The sequence below is a fragment of the Coenobita brevimanus genome, chromosome 98, assembly GCF_032717465.1.
Source record: "Coenobita brevimanus isolate Jiangsu-jjx chromosome 98, ASM3271746v2, whole genome shotgun sequence".
In the NCBI taxonomy this organism is placed as follows: Eukaryota; Metazoa; Arthropoda; class Malacostraca; order Decapoda; family Coenobitidae; genus Coenobita; species Coenobita brevimanus.
Genome location: NC_137051.1, coordinates 28,720,283 through 28,739,693, shown reverse-complemented (window position 1 = coordinate 28,739,693; position 19,411 = coordinate 28,720,283). Strand labels below are relative to the sequence as shown.

General features: G+C 44.0%; 1 protein-coding gene across 1 annotated transcript in view; it reads left to right on the top strand.

Annotated features, from left to right (window-relative positions):
- Positions 1–19,411, top strand: part of LOC145414006 (sodium-coupled monocarboxylate transporter 1-like) — a 109,141-nt gene that overhangs the window by 41,385 nt on the left and 48,345 nt on the right. The window contains exons 8-11 of the mRNA XM_080283574.1: positions 1,360–1,514; positions 1,913–2,157; positions 2,361–2,449; positions 4,084–4,205. Coding sequence (XP_080139700.1) covers positions 1,360–1,514; positions 1,913–2,157; positions 2,361–2,449; positions 4,084–4,205 — 611 coding nt within the window. The remainder of the gene's footprint in view (positions 1–1,359; positions 1,515–1,912; positions 2,158–2,360; positions 2,450–4,083; positions 4,206–19,411) is intronic.

Sequence of the window (19,411 nt, the reverse complement as noted above, 5' to 3'; positions counted from 1 at the left end):
GCTAGCCTACATAGCACGAAAATAATCAACATGCTGTTAATTATAAGGAGTAATTATTTCCATTTGTAGATATAATTATCAGAGAATAAATGCTTGCTTTAAGAATATGGTAACGAAAAGTTAAATTTGGTAATGAAAACTGAGGAGTTTGGTAATGGGACTGAGCTCAGATCTGGCATCCCAGGTCGTCACTCGACCATGTGATGGTGAAACACTCACTCAGGTTGGTGAGCTCATGACTGTGCATGACAGGGGTAATAGTAAGGGTCTTGGGTGGAGCCATGGTGGTGCTGTAATATTCCACGAGGTCAATAAGAAACACAGGATGAAGAGGCAACCGATCTGCAGGGCATAGTGCAGGAGACAGGCAGCTCAGCCGGTCTGTTAGGCGGCGACAGTTTGAACTGTTGAAATGGTGGGGATAACCATGTCGAACAACGAAAAAGGTTACAGGTTTATATGTCAAAACAAAGAATTGCCGAATACCAATCGGTCGAAATATGAGGGCTTGGTGTATTTAGTTATATGGTTACCACCCAGCATTGTAAATGGTTTCTTGTGTTACAGGAAACCATTAGGGATGTCATTCACTGTCGAGTTACCTTAGGAAGAAGTGGGCAGCATTACAGTGCCTACCTCCATTATGGACATAAAATATACAAAAATTCTCAGGAATTGCCTGTAACCCCATGGTGCTTTGTTTCCATCAAGCTGTTATTAGTTGAGATAATGATATAATTGCCAATGACCCTATAATGTGCAAAAACAATGCCATAGTGCAAAAGGTCACTTAAGAGGGAAAGATGGAAGGAAATTAAGTACAGTAGCAGCAAAAACTGTATTCAAGGTAGATTGTTATGACTTCTGCCTTTCCTGCGATTGGAAGAATTTGAATTCTTCCTTGACATTACCAAAATAACTTTCAAAATGCAATCAAAACCTTAATACCATATTTTACTTGGGCTAATAATTAACATCTTCCAACCCATTCATTATGACAATCATGCATCATTTCTAAAACAGCATGAATATCAGGTTATGAATATTTCAAGAGCTCTGTGGCATCACATACCTGTACTGTGTTTTTAACTTATTTATCAGTTACCTACAACAATGACAGTAAAACATAATCCTTTGACAAAAAGAAGGCATTTCCTGAATAATCATTCATAAAAATTAAATTTCAATACAACAAGCACTAGTTCACCTGGCAGTGGAGATGGCAACTCTCTTATAACTACGTTAAATCATTGAGATCCTTCAAGAATTACGGACATCTATGACTCTGGCATGAAGTAAAAACTGCATTTCTAGAATCTCCCATATTTTGATAATACATGTTTATGCTAATGGTGACAGCTGCGATGACATGCATTCTGGGCATCTTCCTTGCGATGGCTGCAGGCCAATTAGGCAACATCTTCCATGTCCTCAACAGCATCATGGGGGCCATCAATGGGCCACTACAGGGGATCTTCCTGGCCGGCATGTGTACACCCTGGGTCAACACTAAGGTGGGTATATGCTGACACACACACATTAACAAAACCAACACTTACAAACACTAATTACTAGACTGTATTCATTGAGTATATCAATGATCAGTATTAACTGCAATTACTTGTAAAATATTACAATACTGAATTAATAATAATAATGTGTCGGGAATGTTTATGCAGTGATAATTCTGCAAAAGTTTGTTACTTCCTTGTACATTATGGAAATAATTGCAGCTACCTTGTATCACACCAAACACATTACACAGCAGACGAAAAGGATGAAAGAGCATAAAATAATGTACCTCCAGCTTTTACTGGCTTGGCATCCACCTATACTAAATTGCATAATTTTTTATAACAGTCCACATTACAGCTATGGCAATTTTGTCATGATAAAACCATGTCTGCATCAGGGTGCAATGTTGGGGTTCCTGGTGGCCTTCTGTTACAACCTGTGGGTGGTGGTGGGCAAGTTCTTGCGAGGGGGCGGCAGCCCCCCTAGCCTCCCCCTCTCTGTCGATGGCTGCCCAGAGAAACTTCTGTACCTCACCAACACTTCCACTGCTGCCTTTATCAACACCACCACCAGTGTGTCTGACATCAGCCTCATCACTAACCTCACCACAAACTTTGACACTCAGCGACCCCACACTAACAGGTTAAAAATCAATGTCTTGACACATAAAACTCTTTCCAACAAAATAAACACTTTAAGTGACAAAAATGCAGAAAATAGCTTTGAACAATATTTGAAAGTAACTCTAAAGATGGTGGTGAAAGCTTTAGTTTTCTTGATAGCAGGGAATTACAAATGCAAATGTGTGAAATAGTATGATGTGTTGTCAACAGGGCTGAGGGTAGGACCATGTATGATGTCTCCTATTGCTACTTTGGTGTCACTGGCATCATCATCACCCTCATCATCAGCAACCTTGTCTCCCTTTGTACTGGTGAGTCATCTTGCTCCTGTACATTCAGTTAGGAACGGTAGCACTGGCAGAGTCGGATGGTGGTACACTAAGTTTCTTGTACAGTGCTTGGTGAACCATACTTACCCCTACCAATGCTTCCAGTTCTAACAGGACTGTATGCAGTGGAAAGTTTGTCACTCTTATCTTTTTTAGCTAATCCAGCAGGAAAGTCCCCTCAGTCGCGTTATTAGCCGTTAACTGAGCTGTAACAATGCAGGCCTGAAGCTAAGCACTTCTTGATCATTATAGATAACCGATAGAGTCATCACTCACTTCAAATTACTCTGTTCTATACATGGCTCCTACTCTCCTTGATGTCTAGGCTTCTGAGTTTCACTCTTTCACAACTTCCTTCCACCTCATTCTTGACCTTCCCCATGGTTTCACTTCCTCTCTTTCAGATATATATATACTATTTACCAGTCTGACACTACCCATTTTCTTGACAGTTCCATACCACTTTAGCATACTCTGTTTATCCTTACCATCATACTGAATTTACTTTCATACTTCCCATACGGAGTCACTTCTTGCTCTTTCAAGCCATCTCACGCCACAAACAGACTTCAGGTGAGATGGTTTAACAGAGTGTTTGACACAGCAACATTAAGATGTGGAATCATTCACTGTATCTGAAAAAATTTCCATAAAGTATGGTATTCCATAAAGTCTGGTACAGTACCACAGCATTATTTATACCGTTAAGTATTCAACCTTAATCTTAGGCTGTGAAGCCTGTTTCTCAGGTTTAGTAATCAGTCAACATACCAGCAAATGACACTGCCTTACACACAAACAAACAGGCACAAAATATTTATAGGTAACTATATTTTATACTAATTCTCTGAGCTTGTACTGATATGGGAAGAGATGTCATTCAGGATTATTGTACTGACATTAATGAGGGAATTATACTGATGCTGACATTTAACAGGGCATAAGTGGATTAGCAGAAACCCAACATACCATATATAATACATAGTGTATCTCATCATCACAGTGGGTTACAATTTCGGTCACTGGCAGTACTTTTCTACTGGTATACCACTAGATCATGCTGCCTTCAGATGAGGAGGAAATTTCCTTCATTACATGCTAAGTGTTCCAGGAAATGCCATTATCAAATGTAAACCTCAGCTGTAACTTCCAGTAAGAATAGGAGGGCAGGGTGGCACAGTGGTAGGGCGACGGACTCGGGACCGGGGGGTCGTGAGTTCGAGCCAAGCCCGGTAGCTGCCATGCAGGGAGGGGTAGCGCTTTCCTGTCACCTTGCAGGGCTATATGATCTAATAAGGCCTAGTTCGAGGGAACATTTCCCTTTCCCTTTCAGCAAGAATATGATCAGAAACAATTTGTTACTGCCCTCCTCTTAAACACTGAGCTCTTTTCTCTGATGAAATATTTGTGTTCCATTATTGCTACCACCAGATGGTTTTAGTCTTCTGCAGAGAATTTGAACCGGAGGAGTTTGGTATGACCTTTATACACTTCATCACTATCAGAAACCTGTCCTAAATTGAATAAAACTGTCTGGTGGCTGCAAGAATAAAGTGAACATTTTGTTACCAGCTTAGAAGACAGACATTTCTTGGTAAAATATGGTATGTCCATAGGTCCTCTGAGCCCCAAGAATATGGAAGATGGTCTGTCAATCCCCGGCTGTGGTAGATTCCACCGGTGGCTGTGGAAGATCTGCAGTGGTCCAGCGAAGACGCCAAGGCGAGAGATGTGCACCGTAAGACTGTAATGACCATGATATCTCCAAACAGCAATCAGCTCAAGGGTGGTCACTTCTAGTTCACACAGACTTATCATCAATCGAATTAATAAAATCACATGATTAGACACATTGCAGATCACACCACCACATCGTCAATTATACAGCAATAATGCCAGTGCAGAATTATTATTATGAGATATATTTGATAGTGGAAACCAGAACCAGTGTACTATTCACTACTACTTCAAAGACTACAAAATGAGAGATGTACGAGATACACGAAAAATTATGATCCAAAAACAACTTTACAGTGTACAAAACAATTAACACCACACACCTGGCACCATTAAGTACATCAGGGTTTATTATTTCACAACCCGTATGCCTGGCATACAGGTTTATTACAGAATGAAGCAAAATAGCTATCAGAGAGGCAAAACGCAAAAAGTCAAGAAAAAAAAAATGATAAGTAACAATGAATCTGGAACGTGGTGTGGAAGTGTAATGCAAGGCAGCTTGCTCACAACTTCAGAAAACAGAAGAGAGGGAGAAAGGTTGGAGTGGGTGGCGAGGGAAAGAGAAAGAGGATAGGGAGAAGACAGGCAGGGTAGAAGGGGGGGGGGATGAAGGAGAGACGAGTCAATGGTGAAGAGAAGTAGAAGCGAGAGGGCTGAGTAAGGGAAGAGAGGAGAACGAATAGGAGGGAAGAAAATAAGGAGGAGAGGGAAAGTGAGGGCTGAGTCAGGGAAAGGACAACTAATAGGAGGGGAGAAAATGAGGAGGGGAGGGAAAGTGGAGACAACGTGGTGGGAGGGAGAGGGAGAGGTAGACAGAAGAGGAAGGAGTGGATCGCGGACGAATGAAGAAGGAAGAGGGTAGAGAGGAGAGAAAGGGAGGGAGAGACAGACAGAAAGGGGAGTGGGAGAGAGAAGGTGAAGCAATACCAGACAATAAAGGGGGAGATGAGTGAAAAGGGAGTATGATGGAGGAAAAGAAATGCTGGAGGGAGGGAAATGGATGAGGAAGAGGGGTAGCGGGTTGGGGAAGAAAGTGGAGACGAAGGAGATTAGAGAAGAGGTGGAGGTGTGAAGAAAAGAGGGAGAAAGAGGGAAGGGAAAGGCAGGCACTGAAAGGGGGAGGGGGGAAGTGAGAAACGAGGTGACGGAGAAACGGAGAGTAGGAAAGAGAGGGGGAGGGAAAGGGTGTGGAAAATACAAAGACAGGAAGGAGAAGACTGTGTGAAAGTCGACACAGAGAGAGAGAGAGAGTAATGGGGAGGATAGGAGATGAGAGGGTGAATGCCACTTAAAGAAGTTGGAGAGAGGGCAGGGAAATAAAAGGAGAGCTGTGGGATGAAGCAAGGAAAGGGAGAGAGGGGAAGGGGAGACAGGAGAGGAGAGGACGGAGAGGGGGAGGGGAAAGAGGAAAGAAGAGAGGATAGTGATGATGGGAGGAATGTCAAAGTCAATTTTTTATTTGCCAGAGTACCATACAGACATATATTGTTCATACATAGAAGAACCTATTCTGGCCAGGTTTGCTGAGCCGATGGCTCTTACAAACTAAAGCTTTACAAAATAACTTGGTTCATCTGTCTCTGACAATACAAAATTATTAATTTTATGAAACAAAATTATATACAATGTATTTCCTAATTAATGTTTAAGAATCCACTCAATTTTATATTTAACTGCCTGTATAAAGCAGCGAAGATTCTTATTAGTTTTAAGGTGATAAGGTAGGCAGTTCCACATAACATTAGGTTTGTAACGAAGGAAGAAAGCCACACTCTGAAGAAAAGGTGGGGATGGAGGGGAAGACAGGTGTGAAGGCAGACGAAGGAAAGTGAAAGTAAGAAGTCCAGACGTTGAAGGAGAGAGAGAGGGGGGGGGGTAAGAAGAGGCAAAACAATGAAATGCAAAGAAGGGCGAGGGGGAGGAGAGAAATTAGAGACAGGGATCAGGGAAAGAACAGGAGGAGATAATGAAGGCAGGCATGGGGATGGGAGGAGGAGGAGACATGAGGCAGGAGTGGAAAAGCACAGGAAAGGGGCATGGGAATGAAGTGAAGGGAGGAAAATGGGAGAGAGAGAAGAGGGGAAAGAGAAACGGAGGTGGGGATGGAGTGGAAGATGAGAGGAAGGGATGAGGATTATGAGAGGAGGAAAGGGAGAAGAGGACAGAGGGAAGGGGGAAGGGAGGAGGAGGCGAAGAAGAATGGGAGGGAGAGGCAAAAAGCTGGAGGGGAAGTACAAAGGAATACACGGGAAGGTAAGCGTCAACAGGGCTATTGGTTCTTCTTGGATGTTTGTTGTTAAGGAGGTTGTAACTGTGGCACCTGTTCTGTCAAGAAAAGATAGCAAAGCAGAAAGACCCACGCCATCTACCAGTCCCTCCGGCCAAAGTCACTCTCCTAAACCGTAGGGAAATGTAACGTCAAGTCAACAATACTCTTAAGTGCATAACGATACTGTTTTCCGGTTATCCTCCACGTTTTGCACTGCAGGAAACAGAAACTTATTAAAGAACGAACATGCTAAGGTGGTAAAGAGAGAAACCTATACTTTACAAAGGAAAAACCATCTATTACCACTATGCCGGAATCGAACCTGGGACTTTCAGGTGAAAGCCAGGCAGCAACCCACTACGCCACGACCAGGTAAAAGTTATCTCATATTGTCACAACCTTATAACCAATGTCCCTCTGCCCCCATGGTGAGCATGAAGAGGTGAGATAACCCCCTGGTCCGAGTGCCAAGGGGTTATCGCACCTCTTCATGCCCACAGTGGGGGCGGAGGGACATTGGTTACATGATTGTGACAATGTGTGATAACTTTCACTTGGTCGTGGCGTAGTGGATTGCTGCTTGGCTCTCACCTGAGAATCCCGGGTTCGATTCCCGGCATAGTGATAATGTACTGGATGTTCAGGTGGTGAATAGAATTCGCTTACTTATCCTAAAAATTTTAAATTGTAATTACTTTATCACAGTTTACCGCACTGGAAGGCTATTTGTTTCATATATTTACAACTAAGCTCAAGAAAAAATGCTAAGCATTATGTGACAGGAAACATTTTCCAATAATTAAGCAGCCAATACCTCTGGTACAATTCGACCAATCTATCATGAAGTATTTTTCGACTGTCTGATTATCATGCCATTGGAAAATTTTGTATACAGTATTTGGATTAAGTTATCTTGTATGCACTTGTCAAAGTTAAAAAAAAAATAATAATAATAATTTCCTGTTAATGTCCTTCAACTTATTTTTCAGTCCAGGTGTTTTTGTCAACCATCTCTGGACTCTTTCGAGGTTTTCCGTATCTTTATTTTAGTAGGACCAGAAATGGATACAATACAGTAAATGTGTGCATGCCAGGGATTTTACAAGTGAGAATGATCTTATCCAATTTTTATTTGAATGCACAACCTGTATATATATATATATATATATATATATATATATATATATATATATATACAATTAATGCGATGGCTTTGTTAACAGCCTCTGGACAACGTTTGCTTGGTTTGAAATAATTTGTTATTATGAATTTCTGTATGCTGCTTGTGATTTACATTATCAAGCTGGATGTTATTCATAGTATACCTGGCTTTTTCATTTTTACTGACTGAATAATACTTTGCATTTACTAACGCTGAAGTTCATCTGTCATGTGTGGGCTCAGTTGAACAATTTCTCAAGATCGCTGAGAATCACCTGCCGTTTAAATCGTTCTTGTATCATCATCGGTTTGAACACGGCATAAGTCTTTGTCAATAACATTTCTGTAAAGCAATTGCCTCGATATCCCCAGGGAGTATTGAAATGGGCTCTTGGGGGTATCCAGAAACGCATTCTGAAAAAAAAAAGAAAAAAAGAAAAAAAAAAGTTTCGTTTATGGCATGTTGGACACGTTATAACAGTAAAGAAGTATAATTTGTATATCAATGTTATTTTGGGGGAGGCGGTGGCTCTAATCGGTAGAGAGGTGGCTTGCGGTCCTACCGGACCAAGGTTCAAATCCCCGCTGGGGCAGGGAACAGTTTAAAGATTTGAATTTCATTACGGCAGACTTTACCGATCTACCAGAAGACCCGCCGACATGTAAAAATACCCCCGCTAATACCAATTCACCGGTCCTGTATGAGACAGCCCTAGCATGTATTCAATATGGACGGTGGGTCTTAACGCCGAAGTGGTGACATGTAGAGGTGTACGATATGTAGGAGGACTACTGGGCCTTGGGAGCAGGCTGAGAAGCCTATGTCCAGAGTCGAGCACATAAAAAAAAAAAAAAATTGCTGAAAACAAAAAAATCCTTAGAATTCAGTGGCTTATTCATAGCCATTCTCTCTTTCTTTTTAAAGGAAATTCAGAATGAAATGAGTAACAATATTAGGGAGGGGTTATGAGGATGACTTAGAGATGAAATTTGGGGGGGGGGGTTAAGGGCCAAAAAAAGTTTAAGAACCACTGATGTAAAGCAAATACAGAATAGGATCGAACACTAAGCCCTGTGTCTCCACCTGTACCACTTCTTCTGGCCTGATTATTTTCCATTTAGTGCAACTCTCTATCTTCTTGTTCGTATTTTTAGTTAGATGTTTTCCGGGGAGGGGCACTAACCCTCCGCCAACCCACTTGCTGTCACGTAGGGAACATGTGTTGGGTGGTTATAAGACTACCACCCAGCACTGTAAATGATTTCCTGGTTTACAAGAAGTCATTTGGCTTGTCACTCATTGTGGAGCTACCCTAAAACAGAATACCGCAACATTAAGTGGGTGGATGATGGACGCCCCCACTTACCATTATCTAACAAGGAGGGTGTATGTGAGTGAGGTGGAGCGGGGAGAAGGAAGGGGAGGCCAAAGATGAGATGGAGGGATGGAGTGGAGAGATGTATGAGAGAGGAGTGGATGTAAGCTGGGACCTGGGCAGTGATATGGCGGGGGACCGGGCGATTTGTTTGTGGCCACCCCTTTCGGGATTAAGGCGTCTGGCAACAGATAAACAGACTACTGTATGTTCCGTAAGCCAATTTTCGATCCACCTGACAACACTGCCATTGAAACCATGTGTCTTTAGCGTCTGAAGAAATCTTTTGTGGGAAACTTTATCAAACACTTGAAAATTGAAACGTCGATAGATCTGGTCAAATATTACATAAAAAACATAACTTTGGAAGACCTGATTCGTAACGCAACAGCACTTTTTTTTTATTTTTTAACCATGCTGTCTATCTTAGATGATGATATTTCTTGCTAAATATATGACAGACTTGTCTCTGAAAAGTCTCCAACAACTTCCAAACCACAGATGTTAAGCTAACTGGACAGTAATTTTCTTGCTCTAAAGTAGGAGGGGAGGGGGGAGGAGGAATACAAAGGAAAGCAAACAGCAACAGACCTGATGGCCCTTTCAAGGCTGCTTGTTACAGAGTGGACTATGACTACGAGATCTAATTCTACATGCTGAAGGATAAGTATAGTAAAGCAAGAAGGCTTCCCCCGCCTCCAAACCCTCCAGTTAAAACTGGCAGGAAAAATTGAAAAGGACCACCATGCAGCATGGAAAAACTGACACGGATATTTCACAGGAAAGACTGAAACAGAAGTTACATTCCATAACACGTTATCTATATGCTACCAGTTTGAGTAACCTGAACGTAATCAAGCAAAATGAATAGCCTAATCAAATAAACTGGTAACTAAAGCATGACATTATGTACGGTACGGGTACACTGAGTTAAAAGGGCGTCTGTAGACAGTGTGGGAAATGTAGCGTGGAACTTCAGGGGTGGTGCGGCAGCCTTGCTTGGCGCTTTTAAGGTAGGTAGCAGTCAATCAGGCCCCAACTCCGTTCGCTCCACTAAGACAAACCTTCCCATGCAGGACAAGTACACAAGTTTCCTCCTGAAGCAGTATCCCCTGGTACATTAAAAAAATCCCGATGGTGGACACTTAACAAGGACCCTCAGTGATCCACAGCCCATCACAGGTCGAAATTAAGAGTATTGACTGCTAACGCAAGGGTATCTGTGTGATCCTATTTTGTGCTTATACTACTTTATTTGCAGTTAATAAATTGATAAATATATAATGACGTGAAGCGACGCTATGTAGGGTACCGTAGCTACGGGGTGTCTTGTAGACAGGAGGGGAATGACCTTACGCGTAGCTGGTAAAAGTGAGTTATTTGCATAGAAACAGATTCACCTGAGAAATCTCGTGCAAGTACTTGTCTGTTTTTAAATGTCTTAAATGAGATACCGCTCAAGGTATATGAGGAGGAGGAGAAGCCAGAAAGGGGGAATGAAGAGGTAGAGAGGGAGCAGGAAAAGGGGAAGAAGGAAGGAGGGAGGAGGAAGTAGAGGGGAGGAAAAAAGAGTGAAATAAAGCAAGACACTGGGGAAAGGGGGTGATGGAGGGGAGGGAGGAGAGGAGCAGACGGAGAGAGAGAGACAGAGAGAATAAGTTAAAAATTTGAATCACAGAGTATGAGAAGCGAAAGGGGTAAGAAGGGAAGAAAGGGTAAAGAAGAAAATTAAGCAGAAGACAGAACAGAGCGGAAGGGGGAGTGAGAGGAAGTGAAGGTACAAAAAGAAGAGTGAGAGTAAGTGGGAGCAGTGGTTTACTCTGACCTTGATGTGTAGTTGGTTCGTGGGTCTATGTCCTCTCCTTCCTCCCACAGACTCTCCCCACTCCCCTCCCAGCCTTCCCCCTCTCCCTGTCCCTCCCCACTCCCTTCCCAACCCCTCCCCACTCCCTTCCCAGCCTTCCCCCTCTCCATCCTTCTCCCAGCCCTTCATCCCCCATCCCTCCTCTCCTCTCCTTCCCAATTATGTATTTCTCTCACTCTTCTCACTCCCTTCTCTATCCCTCTCACCCAATTCATTTACTAGTCACATCTTTCTCAGCCGTTCCACTCCCTCCTCCACCTCTCCGACATTATTCTACTCCTTCCACACACCTCGCTCAAGATTCTTCTACCCCCCTCCCCCAGCTCCTACATCCTCGGTCACACACATCCCCCCGCCGAGCCTCCTGTGTTGCTGGTGCTGGTATTATCCTCCCACAATAATCTGGGGCTACCACCTCCTGTGCGGACGTGGCTGAGATGCTGACACTCCCTTCACTCCACCCATCCCAGAATACCGCTCCAACTCTGACCCTGCCTGTGGACTAAGCTAAGCTATCTTATTTTAACAGAAGGAAAACAGCAAGTTCATATGTTTGTACTGGATAGCATGTGATGTAAACAAAGGGGTAAAACACTGGTACTTACACAATACACACTATGTACCGTACTGTACTTTAAATATGCAGCAGTGAGACTCTTCCGGGAACCTAAACAATATATATATATATATATATATATATATATATATATAGGGGAGTGTGTGTGTCAAGGATAACAACACAGCAACACATTATCGTCTCACTGTTGGTGATGGTGGCCCACTCTCCACATGCTTGTAGCGGCCAGTGTGGGCGTCAGCGACGATGTTGTTGTTCAGTCTCATCCTCTGCGTCTTCCACCTTCCATGTCATGTCAGCATCAGGAAGCAACAAGCCAGTGTCAACACGGACACTACAACACTGCCCGGGAATTTTTTTTATTCAAGGCGTCCTTGTACACCTCACACAACACCAATCACGCTTTTGCGCCTGCCACGCTAGGCTTGTGAGTGCGTTCTAAATTTTTATATTGCAGGACATTGAATGTTGGCTGCTTTGGGTACATGAGAAAATTCTTTCTTCACGTCATAGTAATTTTTGTGCTGCAGAAATATCCCGAATCGTATCCCACTCACTGTTGCATTTTGAGGGTGTGCTGCCTGCAAAAGCTGTCAAGTTGCTTGTCTCTTTGTTTCTTAATGAACATTAGGAGAGGATTACTGCATCTGGCTAAGCCAGTTGGCCCATATTAGGCAGCTACTACAAGAATGACTAAACTACTAGCATAAGACAAAGATGGCAAAGAAGAAGGCTCTCCCCCGCCCACCAAAACCCTTATTTAAAAACAGCAGTTAAAAAAAAAAAAAAGCATTGCAACAGAGGTGGTCACTGAAGACAGGCCTGAGCTGGTGGTAGTTTTACACTTTATTGCTCCTTGATAACCTGGGGTTGACTCAGCACTGGTCCTCAGGGCTGCTCCTGCCCTTAGACGGACCTTCACATTGAAAAGACTCCTAGCGACGCCTCCAGGTGCACTGGCATGGAACGACATTGTACTTGGGTCGGAGTACACCGGAGCACTTTGAGTGAAGGGATTACAGCAAACAGTCGACAGAACTGAGTGGAGGGGGTTTAAAAGGTGGGGAAGAAAAGAGTGGCAAGAAAACAGGCGATATTCTCACGGTGTGCAGGGGTGAGGGTAGGCTGACACACCTGCATTCGTATCGTCATGGTGCCCACATGGTGAGACATTCACAATTAAAGTGGATAAAGCTACTGAGGGCACTTGGTTGGTCACACTATTCTTCACAGCACCCTCTCACTCTTCCCTCAACCCTCCTCCTTCCTCATACTGTCCATCCTGTCACTTCCCTCAACTCTCCTCCTCCTCCCTCACACTGTCCATCCTTCCTTTGGTCTACCCCCTTAAATATCCGCCCACTCTTGCCATCTGTCCGTCATTCTACAACCTGCCCTTCACCACTCTCACCATTCTTTCACCCTTCTTCCCTTTCCTTCGTCCCGATTGCATTTCTTTCGCTTCAAACAGTGCCTTCACCCCAGCCACATACGAGTACACACGCCTGTCTCACTGCTAACGTCCTATTGCACTATTAAACACACACACACACACACACACACACACACACACACACACACACACACACACACACACACACACACACACACACACCAAAGAAAAAGAACGACGAAAAGACAGTAAGAAAAAATATATGTATACAAACCTGAAGTAGGAAGTCATGAGTAATGAGGAAGACAAGATGTGGAGAGAGAGAGAGAGAGAGAGAGAGAGAGAGAGAGAGAGAGAGAGAGAGAGAGAGGACGAAAGGATGAAAAGTAAAAACAAGACAAGAGACAAAGACAGTATGACAGGAAGGGGAAGTAAAAGCAGGAAGAGAGGAGAGATAACTATGGCAGATAATGAGCAGACGGTGATAAAGACATGGACCAGAAAACGTTGGTAAATTAACGAGGAGAAGTGAACAAGTGCTAGGAAGAGAAGGAAATGATGGTAAGATACAGAATGGCGAGTGACACGAAGATTAAAGGAAAGATTAAAAAGAAGGGAGTGACAGCACGGAAGGAGAGGAAGTAAAAAAAAAAACGAAGACAAGAAAATGACAAGACACGAGGCATGAAGAGAGAACGTAAGAAAAAGACAGAGAGGGAGAGGAAGAGGAAGGGCGACAGAGTTAGGACGAAAAGAGTGACATGAGAGATTATGACGAGAGTGAAGGATAGGGAAAGAAACAAAGTGATATAAAAAAGAGGAAGACAAAGTAATAAAGGAATAAGGAGACAATGAGAAAATAAGGTGGAGTAAAAATGAAAAAGGATAAAGAGGGAGTAGGAGGGCGCCTGACAAGAGTAATGGTTTAACAAGGGAACTACTAGGCAGTTCCTGTTGTTATTTTATTAGCTGTTGTAGTTGTTGTAGTGGCTGGCGTATTGTTGTTATTGTGGACGATACTGTTGCTCTTGTTGCTATTAATTATCATTGCTGTGGATACTTGATTGACCCATTTTCTTAGCCCGATACTCTTACGTTGTTCCCTAAGTTAGATTATTACTGTGGTTGCTGTTAAATACTGTTGCAGGAATTAAGTTGCTGTTGTTGCTTTTATTACCTAAAACTCTTGGTGTTACTGTATTATTACTGGTGTTTCTGTAGAAATTGTAAGCCTACTTAATGGTTACCGGCCATAGCTGTTGTACAAAATATTTACAGTTGTACTGTACTGTTGCTGTTGGTGTTATTACTGCCCACTGCTTTTATAGATACTGTTGAAAACACAGGGCAAAATGTGCCAAACTTCAGGAAGGAATTCTCGGGATATCTCTGACTGACAAAACTGTATATCAACATGCGTCCATTAGTCATCCATTTCGAAGCTACAAATACTGATAACCTTCAGGGCGAAATTAATCAAAATCGCAATTTAGGAGAAATACACTGAGGTGGTTTAACCAAACGGAGAGGATGGAGAGAGACACTGACGAGGAGAGTGTATGTGAGTGAGGTGGAGCGGGGGAGAGGGCGGGGTAGGCCAAGGATGAGATGGAGGGATTGAGTGGAGAGGTCACAGAGGTGTGCGAGAGAGGGGGGTGTGAGTTGGGAGCAGGGCAGTGAAATGGCGGCGGACATGGCGACATGGAGGCGATTTCTTTTTGGCCACCCCTTGCGGGATTAAGGCGTCTGGCAATAGATATATAGACTGACAATTTACCCATGAGGTCATCAGCAACTGTAGCTACGAAACGGTTGAGAACTGGGCCCTTGTTGACACAGCATTTATTACTCAAAATCATCCCAAGAATAACTACCTGATGTTTGTCAACACTTTTGTGGCAACTCTGTATAAAGTACTTGGTCCCGGGGGCTTTCCCGATGCATAATAAAAGTCTGGCCTTAGCCAGGATGAGTTGGAATGGGATATTAAATATACTTACGGTGTCTGTTGTACAAGTTGTACAGCAGTTACTTTAATACTGCTGCATTATTACAAGAACATATCCTACTACTGTATCACTTGTTCTGTTACCATTTGCTACATTTCCTTCTTCTGTTGTGGCACTTGGCTTGCTTCCACACAACTTGATGTAGTGATTCATGGTCGTGGCTACTGTTTTTGTTGAAGTTTGTTGCTGTGTCTGCCATTCCCACTAGTTTCTTACATTCTGGTAGGTATGATAGCTTACATGCCTTCTTTAATCTTGTATGTGTTAGTGTTGTCACTGCATTTGTTTAAGTTGTAAGTACAAACAATATCCAGACTTCCGTTTTGAAACGCTGGACTAAGAGTTGGCAATACTGTACAGTATGTTTGACTATATATCTGTACCCGTATACGTTATCATGCTGTCAATAATTAAAGTAGCAGTATTTAGCACCAACCTGAATTCTTACGTACTCAAAACTGCCAATTGCACCGAAACATAAGGCAACATTTCGCTGACCTCAATCTTTATGAGAGAGAGAGAGAGAGAGAGAGAGAGAGAGAGAGAGAGAGAGAGATGAACTGTACTGTATTCTCGTGCATTCTTTGTTGACAATTCTTGTTTTGAAATCAAGAAGTTTTGTTATTATTATTCTTGTTATCTTTCTTTTGATCTTTTATTCCCCCCCCCCCCATGAAGAGAGAAGGTTGAGGAGAAGAGTAGAAGAGGAGGGGAAGGGAAAGGGGGGAAGGAAGGAGGGGAAGGGAACGGGGGGAAGGAAGGAGGGGAAGGGAACGGGGGGAGGGAGAGAGGGAAGGGAAGACAGGCGAGGGTGGGTGTTGCAATGGCCCTGTGTTGATGTTACGTCCATGGGTTGGTCTGTCCTCGGTGTACCGGACCTGTCTACACCAACAGTACCAAACACCTCACTGCTTGCTAGTGTGTGTGTGTGTGTGTGTGTGTGTGTGTGTGTGTGTGTGTGTGTGTGTGTGTGTGTGTGTGTGTGTGTGTGTGTGTGTGTGTGTGAGAGAGAGAGAGAGAGAGAGAGAGAGAGAGAGAGAGAGAGAGAGAGAGAGAGAGAGAGAGAGACACTCTCTCTGAAGCCAAGACGTGGTTTTGGTCGGAAATATCACCAGGCCTTTACATCTTTTCACCCGCCCTCGAGGCCGAGGCCGAGACTTTAACGCATCGAGACCGAAGCTAGGCCTCAGTCTCATGCAGCCCCATGCAATCAATCAATCAATCAATCAATCAATATATATATATATATATATATATATCATCAGCCGTTTGAGTGTCCACTGCAGGACCGGCCTATCCCTACCTAAGTGGGGACGATACAGCCAATGTATCTCTACCAAGTGGCTTAGGCTGTCTAGTAGAGATTGTATGTAGGGTGAGAAGTGCTTGTATGTGTAACTGTAGTGTTGGAGTGGCTTTGGATGTGTGTGTAGTCTGTGAACCACGTGTAATCGGCCCGCGCAAGCCGGCTGGGTGCAAGCATACTTTACTGTATGCGACACTGGCTCAACCACAGCACCCCTTGTATCCGCCAATGCAGTACATGGCAAGAAGAACGCTCCCAAAGTTTATTACCCTGGCGGGGCGCGAACCCTCGTTCTTTAGTGTACGAAAACGCACACTTTACCACTGTTCCACAGAGGCTACACACACACACACACACACACACACACACACACACACACACACACACACACACACACACACGTCGTTTACATGACGTAGCTACCTCCTTCAATCCGTGGATATATTATAATTTTATTCATTACTATTGCAGTAATGAAAGGGTTAATAAATGCCACTGCTCATTACTTCTCTTCAAAAGGCATCCCGTAATCTGAATGCCATCCACCAGAGATAGAAAGAACAGCTTAAAAAATATGTATTGGGACTGATGGAGCTACTGGGGCGCGATGGATGAGTCAATATGGCGTCCAGGCCCGGCAGGAAGTTTGGTGTTAAAGGTGGTGGCCGCAACGCACTCTCTGACCTTCACCTCTGACCTTTCATGACCTATGCTGCCCTAGACGCGCGCGCGCACACACACACACACACACGCACTAACAGTAACAGCCAATTCCCTCTTATCCTCTAGGCTGGTACTTCGTTAGCAGCATTACAGGTAGATAACTAGACTATTCCCCTTGGTGGCATAGATGGTGGAAGGCAGTGGTGATGGACAGGATGAAGTTGTGAGCTGCTGTTCAAAAATACTCACAACCGTGCCCAGGGTGGAGTAGAAAACGAGTTCGTTAAAACAGTCTTAACTTACATATCACAAATCCACCGACAAGTCATTAATACACCCCCGCTACTGCCATCATACCTGTCCAGACTGATGCACCCACACCTTGTATTCAGTATGGATGGAGGGCATCAGTGTCGAAGGGGTGACATCAGAAGGTGTGTAACAGGTAAGACTGCTAGGCCTCAGGAAATGGACTATATAATGTATGTCCATATTCGAAGAAAATCAGAGTGAGGAAACAAAGATGATACAGGTTTCATTCTTCTTTCCTTTCTCCTGTCTCTTGTGTTTTTCCTTCTTCCCACTTCCTTTACTCTCTCTCTCTCTGCCTTCACATCTGCAACTCATTCATAAACAGTGTCATTATGCAGCAAAGCTCCAACCCACACAAACTGCATCTTAAGCTCTTGGGTCTAACAAAACATATTCAAAATAACATTTGCTACACTAATGACGCTGCTATCGCCTAATACTACTTAACAACATTCTAACTACTGTGGTAATTTTCAATTATTTATTATACCTGTGTAGTTGGCAATACCTAACTATATATTCCTTTTTACTTTCTCCATTCTCAAACACACACTGCCATAAGCTTCAGAACTCTCTCCATCGTCTCTCACTCCTGTCTGCCCTTCCCAAAGTCTGCATTCTCTGCATCTCCCCACCCCCACCCTTACCCCCACTCCTTCCCCTCAACACCTATACCTACCTTTCTTACACCAGTACACCCTCCCTCTTCTACACACCCACAGCTTCGAGAAAACTGTCACCTGTTCATAACACGCAGCCTATTCCCTCTCACAAACATTTGCCCTCTCCCACTCCTTCCCCACACCCACCCACTCTTTCTGCTAAGAACCTCTTTTCACTTCCTCTCCCCACAACATTCCCCCTCTCTGACCCCCTCTCCCTCACCCAAGTCATTTCGCCAGTCTCCTCCCTCCCCCTTCACCCCACCACTAATTTTCCTCCGTCTTAGTCTGGCATCGTTACCTTGGCCAAGTATCTGTGGTTGACTAAGTAGTCTACACACACACACACACACACACACACACACACACACACACACACACACACACACACACACACACACACACGCACGCGCACACACGGTCCTTTTATAAACCAGTGTCACCCAGACTTTCTTTTACACCACACACCGTACCAGAGCACATGCAAGGCCGCCGCACCACCATATACCACAAACCATACACCCTGCCATTCACACACCACACATTCTATCAAACATCGCCACAAATCAGACTAGACAAAATCACAAACCGAGGCAAACACGCCACAATCCCTATCAACCATCCACCACACAGCCTGCCATACACACACCACAACATACATACCACACCGTATATCCCAGCACACACCACCACACACCCTACCAACCATAAACCATCACACACCCTACCAACCATAAACCATCACACACCCTACGCTACCAAACATATCATCACACCACACACCATATCAAATTACCACACACCCTACCAAACATAATCACCACCACACACCTCACACACTATGACACACAAACACAACCAAACACACACTACCGTACAATCTCTTAAACATATCACACCATCATAAATCACACACCCTATCAATCATACACACTACAAACAACCACACACCCTTCCACACACAGATCGTACAACACCACACACACACACACACACACACACACACACACACACACACACACACACACACACACACACACAATCTTGCTCGCACTAGCTTCCACTCCATAACCGGGGCGTCCCACTCACTCTCACTCAGTCAAATCCACTCTCACACTCACCCAAGTTTCATTTTCACAGTTCCAACCACTCACACACTCCTCTCTCTCTCTCTCTCTCGCTCTCTCTCTCCTACCCGACTTCCTTCCTTATTTCTTCCGCTTTCCCTCCTATTAAATCTTTCTCCCTCCACTCCTCTGCTTCCTCCCTCTTTACTCTTTCCCTTCCTCTTCCTTTTCTCTCTCTCATCTCTCCCTATTTCTTTCCCATTTTTCAACGTTTCTCTCCCTTCCTTTGACATCTTCCTTTCTCTCCCCCTATTTGCTTCCTTTCATCTTCCTCTTTCCTCCCTTGCATCTTTTCCTCTCCCCCTTTCCTCTCCCACTTGCCTTCCCTCCCCTCCCCCCCTTCTCTACTTTCCCCTATCCCATTTCTCTCTCTCTCTCTCTCTCTCTCTCTCTGTTCTTCCCCCTACTTCCGTCTCTCCCCTCCCCCTCCCCCTGGTGATGAGAGGGAGAGAGTTTCCACAAGATGGCACCCTGTTTATAGCTCC